We start from the raw sequence: 23,125 nt of genomic DNA on the forward strand, positions 1-23,125 counted from the left end.
AAAGAAAGAAAATCTGATTCACATATCCGCGACTTTGTTTCTACATAAAATCAGAGAACGATTTCTTCAATGCAATGTAAATAATATTTTTACAATTTTTTTTCTTTAGCAAATTGCACAGTTTAAACAATATATTACCCTTAAATATGTTACCCTTATGAAAAAGTGTTTTAAACTGATTACTATATCAGTAACTGGTGATATCTCAGTTACTGATACATCTAATCAATTTACTGAAACATTTTTTTTTTCTATGGGTATTGATAATATTGGATCATTTTACGTTTGTCCCTAAAAATTCTAAAGGTCTTGAACCCGGGACTTTTGAATTATGAGTCTCCTGTTTTATGTGCTATACCATTTCTTTTATTGATAGATTATATATTGTCTATTTATGGTAAACAGCGCGTCGATCAATTTAACATGCTGATGTTTATCGCTACCTGGCATTTACTGTATTCAGTACGGTAGAGAATCATAAACTATACAACATAATCTAAAATACATTAAAATTTCATTATATAATTTAATAGAAATAATTGAGCACATTTTATTGTGTTAAATTAAAATATAAAATGCGTATAATAGATATTAATATAAATCAGAGAAAACTACATAAATATTTCTTTGAAATATAATGTGAACCTACAATTTCCATAATTTTCCAGAGTAACATTTATGAGAAAATTCTTTCCGTGTAGCAAAAGTTATATGAGATGAAATAAAAGATATAACATTACAAGGTCTATCTATTAAGTTAATAATTTAATTTAGTTTTTATATATCATTAGAAGTTATTTTTATAAATCGACGAAAAATATTTTGCATCAAATTGAAAGGCGCGCTTCTAAAAATTCTCATATACATTAATTTATAAATATTTTATAAAGATAACTCATGTGAAAAGAAAAGGAAAAACATAACTGCCTACTCTGTCAGTTTTCGTCGGTTTAATAAAAACTGTTAGATCATCTGCTAGCAGATAGTTTTGTACTTATGTTTCCAAAGTTTCCTTTTCAGTTTTTGTTTAAGTAATATAAGCCAAAAGTAAAGTTGTCGGTATCAACAATTTTTCTCTATTATTTTGTCACATATAAATGATTTATAAAAAATAATAGTTATATTGTCAACAAATACAGAAAATTGAATACTTATTATTAATTAAAATACAAGAGCAGACGTATTGTTAAATATAAGATAAATATAGTATATTTATGAAAGAAGATAAATGTAAAATTTTAAAATAATGTGTCTGAATATTTCCGCGAAACTAAAAGTATTAACTTCGCCATTAGAAATTATAAAAATATCTTCAATTATTTCAATTTAACATACTGATTTTTTCTATCGAATTTCAAGTCATGTATTTTATTCCGAAAAGCCTTGAGGCTACAATTTCCATTTTTATTAAAAATATTTTATTTTTCATATTTTAATTAATATATTAAATTTTAAATAGAATGATCAAAGTGGATATTAATATACTTCACTGTGTATAAAAACATTGCTACACTAATTAGGTTCAAAGGGAATAAAAGGGAATAATAGGTTCAAAAAGGAATAAAAAAGAAGTAAGTGCTACTTGATACGGGACAAAAATAAGAATTACACTAGTATAATAAATATGATTCGGAATTATAATATTTCGCAGTTCACTCATCCTATATTAGTCATTAGATAATTTGTCTTATTTGCTGTCAATTGGATCTGAATCGGTCCCAAGGGATTCTCTCGTGATCATCGCCTTTAATGAATTCGATTTAGGACACCGAGGGGTCTCAATTAGGCTATGTCCAAAGAGATTCAAATGACCGCGGCTCTGAGATTCGGAACAACCGCAAGGGTCAATTGCATAATCTGACATTGTAGCGGGCACTGCTCGATCCGTCCGCCCACTCGCATTACGGTGTCATTCTTCGGAGGAAGACACAAGGGCGGCAGAATCTAATTTCGTTAGAGGCCGTAAACATTCTCCGTTCGAGAAAATTATTCGCTTAAACTGGTCTTCGCCGGTCTAATTGATCGCGAACGGATTGTTGAGAAGTTTAATTGCAGGTACGCTGTACCGAGACTTCCCGCGAGGAAACGGGCGGAATTGAATTTTGTAGAGTGCCCTGGGGGGTCAACTGTATTTTCTGTACCTTTGGCACGCCGATCCTCCGTGATCCAGTCGTAAAACGAAAAAGGAAGGAACGAAAGTGCCGGTCGAACCTCTAATTCGGTAGAAAACCGCGATAATTGTGCGGCAATTCGTCGCGAATGAACGTGAACCGCATGCGACAGCAAATGACGGTGGTATCATTAGTGACGTTTATCTTCGTAACAATGTGCCCGGTTTCTTAGCGGAGAAGGTAGCAGCGTTGCGTATTATTAATGAACGTGTACGTTAACTTTTCCAGTCGAACCGAAGACAATTTTCCGGATGGACGAATTAACGGTAAGCGCTCCTTTAAATTAGACAGCCTCTGACGCGTCGCAATCAACGTTAATTTAGGGACACGCTGTAAAGTAAATCGGTGCACTCGTCGTAGCGCAACAGTTTTTCCTCTAACGTGCGAAGATCGAGCATAATCCATCTAACGCAGTTACCGCAATTATCGTTACACACAATTGTAATTGAGAATTGTTATTTTTGTTACGCGAACCACATTTATCTCGCAGTAATAATCATCTCGATTAAACTTGCCCTCTATTCGCACAGTCGCGTAATATTTGCACGTCTCTTGCAGTTCCATGTTTAATATATAATTTTCGTAGTAGACACACGTGTGTCTGTACAGTTGAGTTTCGCAGACTACATGACAGTTGAATCTGCAGTATATTACTTCCCGTGTAAGGAGTCTGACTGTAATTGAGATTCCGGGATACGAGTCTCAATACAAGTCACGAATTGGCCTGCGAATAACGTTGGATAATTGTGGAGCGATCATGGAGATGTCTCTCTCGATGCGATGGTGCGTCGAGATATAGCGGATGAGGGAGGTAACAACAATGATACATCTCCCGTGTACATTCGCGATAATAGCAATCGAATCGGCTGCAAAGCACCCGCTTGGTCGATATGTAGGAGTGAAATAAAAAATGATGGTTATTACGATGATATTTTATTTTGTAGCGATGTTAAGCTTCATCAAGAAATGTAATACACATTGTTAGAATGAATGCGGAAAGTAATTGAAGTTATATTGTCGTAACGAGTACACTCACACACATGTACGTATGTAGGACGCATTTATGTAACGCTTATAGCATGTGATACTTATTACGACGGATGCATTTTTCACGTTTTGTTATTAAAATAATTACGCGTTAACAAATTGCGAATGAGGATTTTAATTGCAGGCAATATGCGGAATGCTAGATGCGTATATTGCATTCATTTTCAATATGTATAAAGATAAGCTATGTACACGTAGTACTCGTGTAATTATTGAAATACAGTAATACATGATTTATATCTTGCGTTTACAGGTCGGAATGTATGAAAATAAAATTACCGCCGTGACTTTTTTTAAACATACAAATATGCCGTGTTAAATTTACGTGAAATAATAAATTTTTCGAGTTATAGAGGTGCTTTACCAAATAAAGAGACTCTTAACGTTGATTATAAATTCATATGCAGCAAAATGTTGAGATAATTACAATGAGTTCTATATTTCTGAATAATACGTTAAATGTCTTTTCCTAAACAATTCCTGTTTTTATTTCTTTAAATTGTTATTTATTTTATGTAAATAATTTTTTACATTTAATATATTTTTTATCTCTTATTTGAAAGACTTCTTTAGAGAGAAACTTTTACTCTTTCTATTTAGTGAACTTATTACCTTTTCAAAGTAAATGATATATTAATAAATATTGATTTTGTTTAAATGTGCTTACCATGAATATTTATTAAATATTTCTATTTGATTTTAATCCTTGTGATAAAGTGAAAAATGGCATCTCTACAAAAACTGGGTATTTCGATTCTGACCATTTTTTTACGTATTTAAAGTGATTAAAAGAATATCTAAAAATACATGAGATTTACTTTAAAGTTTCTAGAACAAATGTCTGTATTCTATTTTAGAAAAAATAAAATGTAGTATAATTTAATTGCTACTAAAATTTTAAGAAACTTTAATAAATAAAAATCGATCGAACAGAAAATATCTACAACGAAGAAAACTTTTATATACATTTTTTGAAAATCATATATTTTAATGCAAGCATTTGTTCTGTTCAAGTAAAAATATTTACTTTTAAGTAAATAGATATATTTGCCTTAAGTATGTAATTTTTACATTTTTTACATTTAAATGATGATATTACAAATAAGCTAATAATATTAATAAATTTAATTAAATTGTTTCTTTAGATTAAAAAAATCTGATTATTTTGAATATAAAAATTATTTTACAGTAAATATTTTTTAGAATTGTAAGAAGAAAATTACTCGATTAAAAATTATTTTTTTATTTTATTTACATAAATATTTCAATTTAAACAAAATGAGCTATTATCAGACCATCGAATAAATAATTATTCTGTATTTGCAAGTTTCTATTTTATATAATTTTATTTTATTATGATATTTATATTTTATATTATTTAATTTATTTAATTTTATATTATTTCAACATAATATGAATTATATATATATATATATATATATATATATATATATATATATATTAATACAATGATTATTAATTATTTTAACAATAATTATTTTGTATTTGTAAGTAAAATTATTTTAAGATATTTTTTTCTCTCTCAGTATATGTTTAAAGGATAATAACATTTATTTTAAAACATTCAGAAGAGATTATTTAGAATAACGATAGCGGTGATTAGAAAACAGTATTACGCTATTACAGTTTGCGTGTATGAAGTTTCAATTTACTCGACATACTCTCACGGCACAGCTATTTTGATTATGAAAATAGAGCTCTTTGTTTTCTTTCTTTAGCCGGAGCAAGGTGAATCGGGCGCGAAGCGCGGCTGTGCGTCCCTGGGCGAAGATCAACAAGTAGCATGGACCGGTGGGGGCGATCGCTGTTTGCACGTCGACGAGGAGGGGGTCGGCGTCGTGGCCTGACGCTGCTAGAGTAGAGTGAGACTGAGAGCGGGTGGGGGTACTCACGGCACGGGCGGAGGGGGAGGAGGATTCCAGGCGGACAGGCAAGCGAGCGAGCCGCCGAGCGCAAGAGTGCAGGCAGGGCGAAGCGAGCGAGCGCGTCGTGTCCTCGTATCGTTCAGTTGGATAGGCGCGTTTGCACGGCGTTCCTCGGTGATATCGCTGCCATTCGCGGGAACGTCTCGGTCTCGTCTCGTCGCGGCGCCGCGCCGCATCGCATCGCATCGTGAACAGTACAACTGTGCGCGTGTGTGACGTGTGTCCGATACTCGGATTGTTCCTTTTAACGTCTCTCGCGAGGGATAGTGGACGTTGGAGGATCGACAGGTAAATCGCGGAGGTGGGGGACTAGGGACACGATGAGAGACGCGTGTGAAAATAGTGTGTAGTGACCGTTGAAGCGCCGAAGGCACGCGGGGCCACAAGGTGGACACAGAGCGAGGACAACAAAGAGGAAGAGGATAGAGTGGTGAAGGACGCGCTACAGACGCTGGACCGCCGCCATTGGAGGTGGGGGTGGACTCGGGGACCGTTGACGATGCTGGCTACCGTCGCGCGGCGGTCCGGGGCGAGGCCCCGGCTGTCCGTGTCGCCCGCTTTCCTTGCACGCGTCTTCTTACCGCTGCTGCTGCTCTGCGGAACTTTCGGTGAGTGGACCATATCTCTCTCTCGAGGTTAGCCGCGCTCGCTACGTAGAAATGTCGGTGTGTTTGAATCTGGAAGTCGTGCCCGCGCATGCGCCAGCGTAATACGTGCGCGCGCGTGTTAGTGCCCCGGCGGCCGACGGGGGAGGGGACAGACAGTTCTTACAACGGGGCCTCAAGCCGCGATCTGGGACCTAGCGAGTCGCCGCCGCCGTTCGCCGTTTCCTCCGTTGAAACGAAGCGCGCACCGCGCTGCGCTGCGCTCTGAGGCCAAGGAAAGGCGCGACGTGTATATGCCGTGGAATACCTGGCTGTACCTGAGCGTGCAGCACCTTCGGTCCGTGAAAGGAGCGTGGCGGACGCCATAAATGCCTAACGATCGAGACGGGCGGCGGCCGTCGGTCAGCCTCTCGGCTTTGCTTTCCGAAATAATGGAAGGAAAAGCTGCAATAGTTCGAAACGCCGATTATCCGAAACGGACGAGCCCCCCCCCCTTCCCCTTCCCCTTTCCTGTGCGTGAAAAGTGCGAAGGAAACGCACAAATCACTCGACGGAAATTCAGAGCTTCTCTCACGGAGACGGGACGCGACGGCGAATGTCGGTATTTCTGCCGTTCCGCTGGCTAACGGATTTACAATTATTTTTAAAAGGCTAAATTTATTTGTTTCAAATTGGACGCGTCGAGTGCGCGTGCGGTCGCAGTTTTTCACGGTTAACGCAAAAGCTCGTGATTGAAGTTCGTTTCGGTTTCACGTCCCGTGTCACGGAATTCCGGGTAACGGAGAGCCGGCTAATCGAGGTTCCACTCCGTGTGTGCAGCATTTAGCCCGTGTGTCCTTCGCATTTTTTTAAACCACGGACGATACGGGCGAATTAATTTTTTATACAAGTTAAAGTATAATGATGCGACTGGGAGATTATTGGCCGGTATTCATAGTCGATTCTTATATTTAAGATCGCCTTAAGTATCACCTTAAGATGCCGTCAACCAATCAGAGAGCCGTATTAGCATCTTAAGACGTTGCTTAAGACAATCTTGAAATAAGACTCGGCTATGAATACCGGCCATTTGTCTTGAATATGTCGCCAAGGTGCCTCTTCGAGTGATAGCACGGAAAAAAAAAATAGATTTGGCGATTCGGCAAAGCTGTTAGCTTGCTGCGCGAGTTTAATTAACAATAAGAAAAAAAAAAAGATTTTACGTTGAAGTAAATATATTTATTCCAATATTATATTTTCTCGATTAAAAAAATATCTCCTAAGTTTAAAGATAAATTATTTCGTACTGGCTCACATTTATTTAAATCAAGAAAACGATGTTTAAATATATTATACTTGAACATAAAATACTTTTTTTTTTCAGTATAATTCTTTGCTATAAAATTGCTAATGTAACACATTTTCTACATTTTACAAGAGTAAAACTGTGCCATTTATTGTTAGTACGTTTCGTTATTAAAAATTTTAATCCATTATATTTGATTGATTTTGAAAAAAAGTTGCTTTGTTCTATTAACAAAGTTGCTGCGCTATAACAAATATGATTAGTTAAAATCGCTAATTTCATTCAATCGTAAAACTTTGCCGCTTTAACATAGAAAACTGGCTGTCCCTATATTACGACTATGGATCTGCTGAATCAGTGAAGTTCTTAACTCTTTTAATCTTTTTTTTTCCGAGACAAGTTTAAAATTCAGAGTCTCGTATTATCGGTCTCTCGCTACCCGCGGGATGATTGATTTTTTTTTTTTCGTACATCCGATTTATTCTTCACTTTTGCGGCCTTTTATCACAGCTAATATTCCATTTAACAATTATTTTCAACGCGTTTTAATCTTTAACGCGCGCTGTCCGATTGAAGTACGCTATTAAACTTGTACATCTTCCATTGCCCGAAAGCTCGAGTGACGTCTGAAAATTCGACTTGACAGTCCCGCAAGCTTGTTATTCCGTCCAGAGAAATTTTGTTATATCGATTTATATCAATTATTTTGCGACTTATGTTCCCGCGCGATCACGGATGACCGATCGCAAAAGGTGCAACCTTCCGCGTACGGTTAATATTCCGCGTGCTGTTTGCGATGCTTACGTAATTCGCACACGGTGCAAAATTAACGTTTAACCCAGATATTTTCCCAGCACGGTGCGTCGATTTAAATTAGTTTCTAATAATAACGATAAATTCGTTAAAGGGGCATTGTAATCCGGCGCATCGGCGCTCGTTCCCGATATTCGTTGTACACGGTCCGCTCTGCAGTTTTCTCAACCGAGATACGCGCGACCGGTGTTGCAAACGACGTGCACGAGGCTAGACGAGTTAGTAGAATTGCTAGAAAAATCATGTCGCTCTATGGCACGACCTGAAAAGTTTCCAAAATAACACAAAAAAAACCACACGAGAAAGTCGCCCGTCAGGCGATTTGCACTCAAAGAAGATGCACTCGAGCGAGTAACGTTGTTTCGGTTGCACGTGACAGTAGAAATGTAGGTTTGCGAAAAACTTTCCCGTCACGATTCCGGGGGAACGATCGATGAACGTCAGACGACAGTTACTAATTTTGGCCCCCGCAGTTTCTCGGATCGTTAATCTATTTTTTTTTTTCTTTTTTCGACGACTGCCGAAAGAAAACTGAATCGTATTATTCGTATCGCTTTCCGATGAACCGTAAATAAAGCAATCTGCCGAATGCTCGACGCGAGTCGCGTGACTGTAAATCTTTTGTGACAATTACGTAATTGTCGGATTTTTCAAGAACTATTTTTTATTCACTTTTTCATAGTCGTATACACAAACATTCACACACATACATGTAAGCACGTTAAGTTCGCTTCAAAGGCAAGTCAATATAGTATCAAACAAACGGATTTGCTTTTTGTTGACAATCCGTATTAATTGATAAAGTTCTCTTGTAATACGTGATGTCACGTAATGTGTATCTCTTTGGTGTGCGAATCGAGCATTTGTGAGATCAAATCGAATCAAATCTTTGATGATAGTATGTTCGAAATCGAATCGGATATGAAATTTTCTGAGTTTCTCATCTTCTGAAAATCTCTTTGATTCGAATACGAATCGAATTCGAATCAAATTTTCCTGGATTTATACTACATGCTAATTTAAATACAATAATTTAAATGACGTTGCAGATATTTTTTAGTAAACGAGAAAATCGCAAGAAAACATTTGCAAAAAACGATGTGCTGTATAGTTCAAAATTTATGACAGATACTGAATAATAAGTACGTCATATTATATTGAGTAAATGAACATTGCCCATTACACAAGTTACAATGTCGAAGTATTTCATTAGAAAAATGTAATGCAATAATTTCAAATGCGTTTGTTCTAAATTCTATGAAATCATGAAACGAACTTGCAAAACGTTGAAACAAATGTATGAAAACGTAATTGTCTATCACATTGTGCACACAAATTTTGAATAGTTTATAAAATTTAGAAACGGTAGTAACGTTTTGAAAATCGATAAACAATCAGGCACGAGAATTGGTACGCGCTGATACAAGATTGGTCGCGCGGGCGGGAGATTAAATGAAAAAAATTAGGCGATCGATTCCAAGTCGAATCGTCGATGATTCGAGGTTCTCGAGCTATTCGAATTCGGACTACTCGCATACTTCTCTTTTTTTTATAATTGAACACTCGCTTTTTTAGCAGAATTTAATTATATAATATTTTAATTAAAAATATTTCATTTTCATACATATAATTCTCTTTTGCCTATAAAATATAGTTTAATCTCGAATTGAAGCATATTACATATTGCGTATTATACTTTTTTAATTTCTCGAGCTGTGTAATTGCATAATGAAGGGCTGCAATAAATAGAAATAATAAAAATCAATTTATAGGAGGTTAAATTGTATTATAGAAAAAGTTTAATATCTCTCTGATTATTGTTCAAAGGGGAGGCTACGTATCGTTCATAAAGATTGTATTTTTTTTTTAACATAGACAAAAGTTAAAAAATGTAGAATTTTGAATTTACCTCACGCTTTGTATCGTCAAACGAATTCAATGAGATAGATTTTCCCAACGACCGGCGGGCGAGTGCAATTCGGTGAGAAATTGACTCGCGCGATCGTCGCTGCTTTGTTTATCTGTAAGGAGGAGAAACGAGCACAAAGGGTTTATACACACAAGGGTTCTTCTCGATGACGCGCTCGATGCTTGCCTCGCTCGCCTCTAACGAGATGGTTTACCGCCGTTTACCGGGTGACACGATACGACTTATCGCGGCGCGAATCCACGGGAGAAAGCGAAGAAAGGTGGTACCACTCGGCTTTAGGCGTGTCGTCTTTCCTCGTTGAAATTCTCGAACGCAAAATTAGTTTAGCCGACACGCCTAATGTGCGCAATGTTTGCCGGCGGAGTATGGCATATTGATGCGAGTCGCGAGTACCTCGGTGAATTACAACGCGGTATAAAGCATTCCCGACTTTCGTTGATTGACGAACCGCGCGAGCGAACACGCTAGCATGATCTCATTCTGAAATATTCCTTCGTGATTAATTAGGTAAATGGATAAACGTATTGGTGAATCGGCATACATATGCTATTTCAACATCGCATTGAGACAAAAAGTTTGTTGAAAAACTAAAATATTTAGTCCGATGCGTTTAACTAAACATTGAGTTGATTCAACAATTTAGTTGTATACAAAAAGGTATGATACATTCATGCCAAGCGTTAATCTTTTTTAATCAAGAATTAAACCAACGCAATATTTACACTCGGAGAAATTTTTTTATGAAAAAAAAATATTTTTTTTTTTATACGATTATTTATTTGTTCTGTTTAAGTAGAAATATTTACTTTTAAATAGACATTATCTTGAGTATATAATTCTTTATTATTGTATTTTTATATTTAAATAATGATACAAGTAAACTAATAATATTATTAAGCTTAATTAAAAAATTGTTTTTTTTTTTTTTTAGATTAAATATCTTATTATCTTGAATATAAAAATAATATAATTGTAAATATTTTCTAGAATTGCAAGAAAAAGAATACTCGAGTAAAAATTATTTCTTTATTTTATTCACATAAATATTTTAATTAAGAAATTGTTAACTCTACTTCAAATAAATAAGCTATTAGGATCTTGGATAAATAATTTTTTTTGCGTTAACTAAAATTCCTTTGTTTTAAAATATTTTTTTCTCTCAACATAGTTAAACGTATCGGATTATATGTTTTAGTTTTCCAACAAAGTTTTTTCCTCAGTGCACGAACGAATTTGTGGATATAATTAATTATTAATTTAATAATAATTTAATAATTGATGAAGTTCGAAAATGTAAGTTGAGACATGCTGGCGAACGGTTTCCATTTTCCATTCCATCCGCGATCTTGCGAGTTGCTAAATTCGATCTTTCATGTTATGTTTGTGTTGCGCGACTTTGGACAACTTCGTCCCGCGAGGATTATTATTTGCTTATATTTATCTCCGCCAGTAATGGTTGTTCCGGAACGGCACCGGCATATCGAGCAGCACCGAAGCAACCGGAAAAGCGACCGGCTCGAAATGGATACATTTTTATTCTTCTCACATAACGAGACAATCTTTCAATATCGTTGGATATTTCGTTACCTTTGAAATGATTTCGTCGTATTTAAGCCAAGCCTCCTCTCCCTTCAGTCGCAAGATTTGCAGCAGCGTATTTCGTTGCCTGCAATAGAATCCATTGATCGATATTTCTAAAAATACGCTCGTAACGGAGTAATGAGTAGAAGAAAGATATACCGCGTAACGGTAGCTTAGGTATCTCGACTCCTGATAGTCGACGGGTGACTACTTTTAAACGCAGTTTTATGACTATTGACGATGCAATATGCAAAATATTGTACGCTCCTGTCGATTGCGAAATATCTTGCAACGTTCTTTCGCGTTCCTTCGCGTTTCCACACGAAAGTCGTACTGTTCCAATAGCGGTATATGAAAAATTCTACTGTACATACGTAAAGTGTAAAGAATTGCGCTCTAGAAACATAAAGATCGCTGCATTTTTAAAGCATTTTCGGCGGGAAAGAGAGTTGGATGCTGTATGCGCGGCTAGGTTTCTTTTCTCGTGAGAACCTCTTCCTAGAATCTCACGCCGGACACAAAGGGTTAAAAGGCCAGAGGCCACGGGCTGCGAGGAGCGTGTAATGGCGCGGGCGAGGAAATGAGAGTTGCGAACATTATCGATCTCCGTAGCCGGAGTTACTGCAACACGCGCCGATTCGGACGACGGCGCGTCCGATTTGGATCGTCACGCGCGTCGCGCGTGTATCTCCAGGCCGGAAATTTTTGGTGATTGGCAAAATTGGTAATTGGATAAAAGTTAGGACGTGCCGTGTCGTAAAAGCTGGACGAAACGGGCCTTCCTTTCGCCGAAATTGCCGGAGAGCATCGTAAACGATTCGAAGGCGCGCGCGCGCGCGCGCAGGGGCGCGGGGGCGCGGGGACGAAGAGTAACGACGAAGAGGGTGCCTCGCGACCCCCGGGTCTTGTGCTGTGTTTGCGGTTTTATTACCCCCTGGGAGAAGGTGAGAGAGACACAAAATAGAGGCGAGGGAGAGAGAAAGAGCGCTTGTATTCACATTGTAATCCTTGAAAGGTATTCCGGTCGTCTTTGTCTTCATATGCGCGACTCCGATTTGCCAAGGCGCCCTACCGGAAAGTTATAAAGCGTATATACACGGCCCTTCGGATCATCTTTCATCCGTGGATTTCTTACTCAATCTGCAGTTCATTTTTCTTCATCGGGAACATTGAGGGAGATTATCATTTGGTCCTAATTTTTGTTTTTCGACGTTAAACGTTCTTACAATTAATTCTTATATGGCGAATCTCTTGTGAGACGATTGGAAGCTAGATGAGGAGTAACATTTTACTTCTCGTGGAAGTTTTTCAAATTTTTGTGATTTTTTTCGCTCAAAAAAAATGCTTTGCTGGTGTAAATATCTAGGTGTCCCAGCCAAAATGTGTCGCCATTTTTTGTATCTGTTAAAGTATTGTCTCACAGAGAAAAATTATCTTAAAACAAAAAAATTATTTGGTGGGTCACAATAGCTTCACTTGCAGTCAAGTTGAACGTTTCTCAATTGAAATATTCATGTAAATAAATGAAGAAATAATTTTTAATCAAGTAATTATTTCTTGCTGTTTTAGAAAATATTTACTGCAAGCTTATTTTTACGTTCAAGACGATCTAATTTTTAAAACTGAAAAAATAATCCAATTAAAAAAAAAATTATAAATTCCGTCTGTTATTTAGATTGGTTGTTGAGTACCAACCGTACAAAGTTACAATATTTGCTAATCATTTATTTATCTTGGTAAATTTTTAGCAGCCAAAAAATTGTAGCTGTATTTGCAATACCATTTTTTCGAGTGTTATTACTTTTAATGTGAAAGAAGGTGCGTATTTGCTCTCCAATATTCTTCGCAAGGAAAAATCGATTCTGTATTAAAGGGGGAAATGGCGATTCGATAGATCTAGAACGCCATATATATCGTTAAAGCACCACGCGTACATTTTGCCTACAATTTTCTGCTATAGCGGAGCGTAACGTAGAATGTATATCACAGCAGATTGTAGCATCGTATAACGCGTTATCGGACTGTAAAATTAACGTGGAGAGAACAAAAAGGCTGTCGAACAGATCAACGAAAATTGCTCCAGCCGCAAGACAATTACTGTCAATTCGCCGGCATCAATTGTTCTTATTTCATCTTTATCGGACGTTATTAAGAGAACGTCGTGCGCGATGCTGTACGCTTGAAAAAAAAAAAATCATCGGCTTCGTATTTGTTACGCTCGACAGGCGAATTGAAAGTGATACGTGCGGGATCATGTTCGTTCGCACGCACAGCCCTGCGAGCGACGATCCATGCCCGTCTGGGTCCGTATTACTTTCATTGGTATTAATTGACGCGGAGGAGAGGATCTATCTGAACGAACGTCTTCATTCAGCCAATCGGACGCTATTTTGCATGAGCATTCGGCCCCCGAGAGACCTACGACGTGTTTTTGAACGGTACCAGGTAACGAGCTCTCCTCTCTCCCCCTCTCGAAGCTCGGATTCTATCGCAGACCCCTCGAGTTTTGTTCGAAAGCACGTCGCTGCATTTTTATTCGAATATCCCTGTGCGTTCTTCCGCTGTAACAATGATGCTAATGAGCGCCGTTGATTCGTATTCAGAGGATCGAGCATAGGCAATGCCGATGTAAAACATGGCTCCGAAAATGGTGGAATGTTTCGCCAGAAAATGATAGAAACACGAGGGAACGGTTTTGCTTCTCACGTCGACATAAATCGCCGAGATAGGCGTTATACGAAGTGCACCCAAGAACAACGAATTACCCTTCTTTCGTTTAGTTAAAAGAATTTATAATGCAAAATGAGAATTAAATTATTATTATTATTTTCTTTTTTTTTGTGAAAACGAAGTGTCATGTGAAATATTTTCATTTTCGACTGTTTTTCTATGAGAGATCACTATTCTTTTTCGGTTGTTTCGTTAGCTCGGGGAGTCATTCTGTATTTTTAACGTGTGTTTATATTTTTGATAAAATACTAACTGGAATTTCTTTCTTTTTTTTATTTGCGGTATTTTTGAAACGTGCGGTATTTCGAGTGAGCGATATCATGGAAGGACTCCCGGAGATTCCTTCTTACGTCGCTGTACTCCGTTGCGAGAGTCGGCTTGAGATTGTAAATGTCGGTATGTGAGGGACGTAAACAAGTGTACAATCCAGCGGGGATTATGCAAACAGCGGGAAAACGCTCGGCCGATTCTGGAATTACGTTAGCCACGGTCGCCCGAGCGGACTGCTGCGTGTCGGCCGGCCGGAAGAGGAAGGGAGAGAGAGCGGCGTGTACTTTTCGACCGATCTCACGGGGACTCGGCCATATTTTAGGTTGCCCCAAAGTCGCTTACTCCGTGAATCCCGGGGACATAGAAATCGCGCGGTTGGAAGTTCGGGCTGGCGAACGAAAATGGTGCCGCGTAGATTCTCCGCGAAGATGGATTCGCGCGCCGAGAATGGTATTCGTATCTGTCACCTTTGTCCCGAGAGGTAATTGAAATTGGAACGATTTACCGCGATCAGATCGACAATGTAAATAAGTCGTTAGCCTAATTTCCGGTGATGTTAACGGAATTACGTACATTTCTCGATGCTGAAAAATTACTGAGTTTTTGAGACTTTTTTTTAGAAAGGACAATAAATTTGATATTTACAAAAAAGACATGGTTTATTGATCATTAATGTGTAAAAAAAATAATTTTTTACTTATATTTAAATTGACTAAATCTTATAATGTAAAATTAGAAAAAGAAAGTAAGTTGCATAGAATTGTATTTTACACAAGCGAAAATTTGTTTGATCAAAAAAAGCTTGAAAATTATTAAAGTTAAGATTGCGTTAAGATCAGTTTAAAAAACATAGTTCCGAGAAACTACGTTTAAAGCTTGACAACAAAATTCATGCATTGGATTGTTACGCAAGGTTCGTTAAATTTTTTTTATCTTTTTTTAATGGAACATACATGAAAATGTATATTCCATTGGGGGGGAAAAAAAAAAAAAAAAAACTTATGTAACAAACTAATAATTGATTATGTCTTTGAACAATTTTTCCCACCTTTCCTCATATTCTAGACATTATAAAGAATAATTTAAGATAAAAAACTTGACTTTTGAGAGAGTTCGATTTTGAATTATATAATATCACAATTAATGATTTGCGAAATGTGCTTCGTTCCAGTTAAGGTCAATTTTTATTACGGAAAAAACAATTTTACTGAAATACAAATCTGAAAATAATTGTGTTGAACTATTTAACAAGTTGCATCGGAAATTTAACCTAATTGCTAAAATGTGAAAACTGTTTACAGAAACATTATCGTGCTTGAGCGTTCTATAATTATTTGGTAATTATTTGAACGACCTATAAAATTGTTTTCTGATCTCTATCCAGCTAAATTTGTATCTAACTTTTTAGATGCTGCAGTAAAATTGTAATTTATCGAAACGTGTCACGTTACACGAAAGGAACGATTTTGCTGAAATACAGATCTGAAAATAATTGTGTTGGACCATTAAAATATTTATATTGACGTTGCAGTTGGTTGCTAGAATGTCAAAACTTTTTGCAGCAATACTACCACACTTTATATAACATTCATAATTAATTTTGATGGTCCAACGTAACATTATTTTCTGATCTGCTGTATCCAGCTAAATTTTTTTTATATACTAAAGCAGTAAAAAAGTTGTTCTCTCCGTGTAGCGAAGTAATCAAATTTAACCTCTCTTTCGACGTTATTACTACGCCATATTAATCTCGACGACGCGGGATGCGGTGTCAGCCGGCAAGCGGGAAGTTCCCGTCTATATACCCACGTCGATTACTTTTCCGCATGATCGCGGTCGGCAAATTTTGAGCGTTGCGAAATTCTGCGAGTGCACGCGCTTACTCGCTTACTCGCTTACTCGCTTACTCGACGACGAGATGCGACAAGCACTAAATTGCTCCGTTCTCTTCGCTTAAATACGTCCGCGGATTAGCAGCTTTAAGATTCCTTGCAGGACTCAGCTCGGGCGTAATGCACGGATATGCTGATTTAATTGCCCGGCTGGGAATGAAAGAGAGAGAGAGAGGGAGTGAGAATGGTGTGAGTGGTGTGAGAAAACCCGGGGAGATCTTCGGGAACCGAAAGCCGCGATTGTTCGCGAAATATTCTGCGAATTTAATGGGTTCCGTTTCCCTCGAGCGTGCATCTTCTCTTGTCGATGTGAAACTGCGCAAGATGGTTAGTCATGTCTCGCGTGAATCATCGATATCCCCCGGCTGCGGGGAGCGGGCTGCTCGCCGTCCCGGCGCGGCGGCTGAAACACGGTATACGTAACATAAATCCGCGTCTTGTGTTTCGCGGTTGGTATTTTAGTTTCGGATAGTTAGAACTAAAATCACCGAACGCCCGTCCGAAAATTCAATTAACCGCTCTCTAACTGTACCATACCGCGGCTGTCCTGTTCGCCGGTCAACTACCGGGGCCGTGCTGGACTGCGTTATTAACTACCCCCTTCGCGCAGTTGCGCTCTCGTATGCGAGAGAATTGACTTTCTAGAATATATTTCTCTTATCTGTATCAGATCCCTGTACATGCATTTCCAGAATACCGGAGACGGAGAATATCATTCGTGTTTCCCTTAGGCTCACGTTTGCACTTCCCGTAATGAAATATGCATAGAGCACGTAGTTTAGATATGGAAGGAACTACGGGTTACTTTGACCAACTCTGATTAACTTTAATCGACGATTAACTCGATCAGCCAACGGCTCATTTATCAACAAGATTTTGTTCAATATTTTTTACGAACTCGCATTAAGAAATTGGATTTCGAGAGAGTCGAACGCAGTTATTTTTGTGCGGATATTTCATATTAAAAGACAGTTGTAAATAGTTGGGATGTATTATCTTGGAGAGATCTGGGTTAAATCTGAATGTCTGAAGGATTTTTTATCCGATGAAGACGGAGATTTTTCAAAAGGATTCTTTTCCGAGGGGTTGCAGGAGTAATTTTCTCTCTTCTAATTTAATCAGAAAAAAAAAACAACTGCCATGTAAAATAACCTGTATTAAAAACACATTGAAGAGAAAAATAAGAAAAACGATTCGATCTAAGGTAGGAAATTACTCTCGTCGTTGTGATGTCGAAGAATTCACGACGAGAGCCAATGTGTCGCTTTTTACCAAAATAGTCGATCTGAATGCGTTTTTAGTCTGGAATCTCGGCCCGTTCCGTCGAACGCGAGCCGAAGGTAGTGGCGCACGATGGTTGGAAGAAATAGTGAGAGTGAGACGGGACAAAGGCAGAAAAGAGAGACTGCCGGTCTGCGCGGCGAGAGAGGGGCGAAGAGGAGTCGAGAGGACAAAGAGCGCCTGGGGTCGCCGGCCGTTTGTTGTAGGTGCAGCGTGTGTAAGACAGTGTTTCTCAACGATCGAACTCCGGTGAGACAGAGGTTCTCTTAAAGATCTTCGTACAAGAAATCCAGCGCCGACGATAAAAGTTCCGTTTCAGCGAATTCGTCGTCTCCCTTTAGGTCGCAGTCTCTCTCTCATCTTCCGCGAGAGATGTAGAGAGAAAGAGAGAGGATTTAATTAGATTCAAAAGTGGAGATGTAACTGATGCGACCGGCCCGTAATACGTAACATTCGCTGTGAATACACTCCTGATTCACTTCGAATGCGACTTCATACAAAGTGTAGCTTAGAAATTATGGAGCCCTTGGAGTCCGAACTTTGCGCGCTCGTTTGCGAGCAGTAAAAATCGCGTACGCCGGCCAAGCCGTCATCAGCGGCTTACGTGAGGACGGGTCGTATGTAGCTTTTCATTAACGAGGCACGGCGCGAATGTATTTAATCTCGCGCACGAACGTACGCGATGTGCTCGCGCAAAAACCGGCGCGGCGCGGCAAAATGGAGAGCTGTAGCTCTTTAGCTTTTCGCGCGTGCGCCACGAGTGGCTTAAATACTCGTCCTCCAGAAAGACCGACGCTTTGCTCTTGACATCGTGGAATTGTGAAATTAATGCCACGTATTACAGCACTTGCGAAGTATTTCGTTTCCCATCCCGGCGTTGCCGCGCGGGACTATCGTTATTTTTCACACTGAGCTAGAAATCGTTTGCTAGAATAGTGATCAATTGAATTTTATAGTCAGTGGTAACGAAAACTTTAGCTACGTTTAACGAAACTTTTTGTAATTTGTTGTATGAAAATAATTATTTGGTTAAGGCTACAGATTGTTTAGTCAAAACGACAATGTATATTTGTAATTATAACTATAAAACTCATTTGATCATTGTTCGATCAAACGTTAGTTGAGTTTACCAAACATTTTTTCTCAGTGTGCACGGCGGCTTCGAGTGATATTACGCGGATATATTTTAGGCGAGCAAAATTCTCACGATCGCAATAATCTTGTTAGTCGTAAAGTGAGTGATTTTTTCTTGGAAATCGATAATTCTTATAAATGTATCAAACCAAGTTCTCTCTACATACAATCTTCTATATTTTTGATCTATTGGCGTTACATTTAGCTTCTTTAGCACCCGAAATTTTTCTCTAATATTGATTCTATTTTATTTTTTTTTTTTTTTAGACTTGATACTATTAAACGTAATATTTCTTTTAGTTAGATTTATAAGACACGATTATTTATTTTTACTTTAAATATGCTCTAGATACAGATTTTATTTCATGCGACAAATCAAAAGCACACAGAAATGCATCACTGGCATATGGAAAGAACAATTTTACTGTATCTAAAAACTTAACTAGATACAGATCAATTAAATATTTTTATGTCGGGCTATCAAAATTATATGAAAAACGTTCAAGCATGATGATACTGCCGCAAAGAGTTTTAATGTTCTAACACATCCAACTTAAATGTCCAATTTAAGTTTTTTAATAGTTACACAAATATTTTTAGATCTGTACTTCAATAAAATTATTGGTTCCATGCAAGTTTTCAGTTTCGGTCGACTTTTCTCTAGAAAATTATAACACTTGGTGAATTTGCAGCGAAAAATAAACTTCTGTTGTTTATGTCCGGACAATTAGTTTCGTGATTGTACGCGGAATAATTTTACCGCAGCATCTAAAAATTTAGATAGACATAGATCAGAAAATAATTTTACGTTGGGCCATCAAAAGACGAGGGTTGCACGGAAAGTAAGGAATCTCTAATTATTAAGAAAACAAATATGGAAACTATGTAGAAAAATAGAGAAACATGTAAGGAATTAAAAAGAGTTTTTTTGAAAAAATCTGTGACGGTTTATGTTTTCTAAGAAATCGGATCTTACTTTCCGAATAACCCTCGTAATTATGTAGAACGCTTCAAGCATGTGGCAATGCTTGCTGCAAATAGTTTTGATATTTTAGCAACCGAATGAACATTGCACAATCTTCTAAATAACTGAACATAATTATTCTTAAATCCGTATTTCAGCAAAATGTTCTTTTCGCGTACACGTCGAGTGTACATGTATAGTACGTAGGACGCGAAGCCGGTTGCATTGAGAAACGCTGTTCCAGTACGTGTAAGCTGCAGAACGATAGACTTCTCGACCGCGCAGGGCCGCCTCGAGTCGTCGCGAGAACCCACCTATCGCAGTATCTATTCCAGTCGTTCTCAAAACGGATTGCGTTACCGCCGCTGCGGCTTTGTCCCCTCTCCGGCTTCGATTCCGCGTAATCTCGTAGATAAGCCGAGATATCAATAGCGTATCTACGTCGGAGAGGCATGTCGCCGGTTGTGTCAACACGATTCATTTTTTTTTCCCTCCCTCGTCCCTCCTCCCCTCTTCCCACCGACCGCGCGCAACAGAAATAAAAATCGTCTCGCTGGGGGGATCTCGTATCGATTCCCCGGCCGGGAATACTTGCGGAGTATCCGTGGAAATACGTGACCGGTCGCGTACTCGCGGTATGTGTAAGGTAAACATGCCTTTCGGCGAACGTACGAGGTGGGCGAGGAACTTGGTGCCGGCCGCCCATCTCTCTCTCTCTCTCTCTCTCTCTCTCTTGCGCGCGCGCGCGTGCGGCGCGGGTAATGCGCGATGAGGAAAAATGGCATCCGTCAAATTTTATACGCGGCAAAAGTTTACGAGATCTCTCCCTCGAGCCGCTACGCGCGGCTTCGGTGAGCCGTAATAGAATTTACCTACGGGCGGAAGAACATTACGGGCGCGCGAATGATTTATAAGCCGGGTTCCCACTGTCCCGAGGAAACGCATACCCTCCTCCGGGGTCGTTAAGATTGATTTTTTTACGAGGAAGATAGATCGCGCTATCTCTTTCAATTACAGCGAGTTTAGTTGTCCGACGTCCTCCCGAATGACGCGACGGGCGGGCTCGCGAGAAAGCTCGCTCGCTCGCTCGCTCGCTCGCTCGCTCGTTTGCTTCGCTCGCGGGGAAAAACAAAGTACTCGAGCGAAAACTTGGCGGGAAAATAGAGAGGAAAAGGAAGAAAAAAAAAAGGTAGAGCGAGAACGGATTTTTTTCTCTTCCTTTCTCGCCGTCATTCCGGAACGGGCACCTGTGCGCGAAGAAACTAAAAATGGACTAAAGTAGCTTGGCAAGTTTTCGCGGTGGTTTGAAGCACGAAGCAAACAGCGGGGAAAAAAGGGCAAGGTGAGGCCCCCGATTGTGTCGAGAATGTAGTCGGTTGCTTCGGGTCGTGGCATGAAATATTTATCTTTTTTTTTTTCCCTCCATTCGTGCCGCTATCTCTCCCTTTCCGTCTCCCTTCCTCCCGCTACCTCTCTTGCTCCACCGAGTGTCACCAGGATGGCTTCTGAGTTACCTCTGGTGGTCGTGGAAACCCGGACGGGGGCAAGGGGGGCCCTCGAGTGATTCAGCCTGCGACGTGTAACGTGCTCTCGTGACTGCGTTGAATCGGACAGTGATGTAGCTGCGCATCTCGAGTTCCCCCGGTTGTTATGTAATTACCCTGGAGAAGCGTCTCTACGAAACATTCTTTTCCCAGGTGACAGGAAGTCATTACTCATCCATTTTATTTATTCTCATTTATATAAAATGGGACGGAAAATAATTAGAGGTATATAAATTTAAAAATCTTGTTGAAAAAATTTCTTTACTTTCCACATTGAATCTATTAAATGTTTTTAATTCATTGAAATTGAATGGTCGCGCATACCGTAGAGATAGAGAGAGTTTGTTTCACGATTGCGCAAATGACATTTGGCCAGCTTGTGTTTTCTGGGTATCCGATTGCAGTCGTCAAAGAAGCTTCGCACATCGTCAAATACCAAAGGCGTTACGTTTCATCGCGCGTTCGATGAAGCGTGCAGCATGCATAAGCATACGCATCGAAAGAGTTCCGTTTAAAGCCCGGATAAATCGCATTTCGGATCGCGGCCGATGCGCGCCGGCTATACATGCCATGATAAATCGGCAAAACGGCGGCGGCGCGCGAGTGATGTGCGAATAACCAAAGCGGATAATCAACGCGAGAAAAGCGTAGCTGAAACTTCGCGTTTACGTCGAGTTAGCGATTAACTACTCGGTGCACCGCATCTAGTTTATTCAGTTAACCGCGTTGATCCCCCCGCCGTGAAAATTTACAGCGAGCGAACCGGCAATCACCGCGTGTTTTAATGTCACTGCGAATGTATTACGTTCTCCCCTGCCCTCCCTCTCCCCCTCCTTCTTCCGCCGCGCTTGTTTTATTGATATTTCTGAAAATTCCGGGCCGCATAAACAACACGGTGACAGCCGTGTTATACTAATGCGCGCGAACGATAAATCGACGCGAGATGATTTCGGCGCGCGATACATTAGGAGGAGCCTTCGGTCACCGTGATGCGGCAGTAATTCATGTCGCAACCATTATCGTCGAATCCGTTCTAATTGGCTGAATTTAGCGGTCGCAGCGCGGAGTTTAGAAACCAGTGACCGTCCGTCAGAAATGACTGTCCCGAAAGCGACGCTGACGTCCGTCCGATTGCGGCCGAAATACATTTGCATTCGAAAATCGTCCCCGCCGCCGACTGTCAGTCGTTTATGATGGACGAAGCTGATGACACGCGTGGACAAGAGGGCTGATTTACATGCAGATTTTCTGAGCACGCGTCCGATCTATAAGTACATTATCTCTCTAATCGGTGAAACCTTGCTAATTTGCGGTGCTACACTTGTAACTGCGTCCGGAGAAAGGTTTCTTTGAGTAAAAAAATAACAATAAAAGTTTGATTCAAAGAAATGTGTGCGTTGCTGTACAGATAAAGAAAATTCTTTGTTTTGAAGAGACTTTTTTTATTGTTCCTTTTATTAGAATTAAAGAAATAGTTTGGTTGTGAAGCGCAAACCTCTTTTTGAACGAAAAAGTATATTTTTAACACAATAACGGTTAAATTATTTCTTACATTTCTATTAATATTTTCTTTGAATTAAATGATTATTTGTTTAATAATTTATATAAATGATTTTTTTAATTCAAAGAAACTATAATATACTCACAGAAGTGTAAGAAATAATTCAGTTGCTCTGGTTTTTAAAAATATATTTCTTTCATTTAAAAAAAGATTTGCATTGCATAATTTAACTATTTCTTCGATTCTAGTGAAAGAAACAACTAAAAGTTTTTCAAATCAAAGAAACCTTTCTTTATAGCAATGCTCAAATTTTTTTCATTCAAATAAATTTCTTTGACTCGGAGAAACTTTTCTCTAGATGTACTTTCGTTGACCGGAATCAATTATTTCTCTGAAAGAGACAGTGCGTATGTCACTGATTGATACAGTTA

The 23,125-nt window shown here is 39.0% G+C and overlaps 1 protein-coding gene across 2 annotated transcripts in view; it reads left to right on the forward strand.

Annotated features, from left to right (window-relative positions):
• The first annotated feature begins 5,183 nt into the window (after positions 1 to 5,183).
• The window catches only part of LOC105203024 (DE-cadherin), a 142,433-nt gene continuing 124,491 nt past the window's right edge, over positions 5,184 to 23,125 (forward strand). For both annotated transcript variants that reach the window (XM_039459014.1, XM_039459015.1), the window contains exon 1: positions 5,184 to 5,772. In XM_039459014.1, coding sequence (XP_039314948.1) covers positions 5,664 to 5,772 — 109 coding nt within the window. In that variant the 5' untranslated portion in view covers positions 5,184 to 5,663. The remainder of the gene's footprint in view (positions 5,773 to 23,125) is intronic.

The sequence above is a fragment of the Solenopsis invicta genome, chromosome 16 (assembly GCF_016802725.1).
Source record: "Solenopsis invicta isolate M01_SB chromosome 16, UNIL_Sinv_3.0, whole genome shotgun sequence".
Lineage (NCBI taxonomy): Eukaryota > Metazoa > Arthropoda > Insecta > Hymenoptera > Formicidae > Solenopsis > Solenopsis invicta.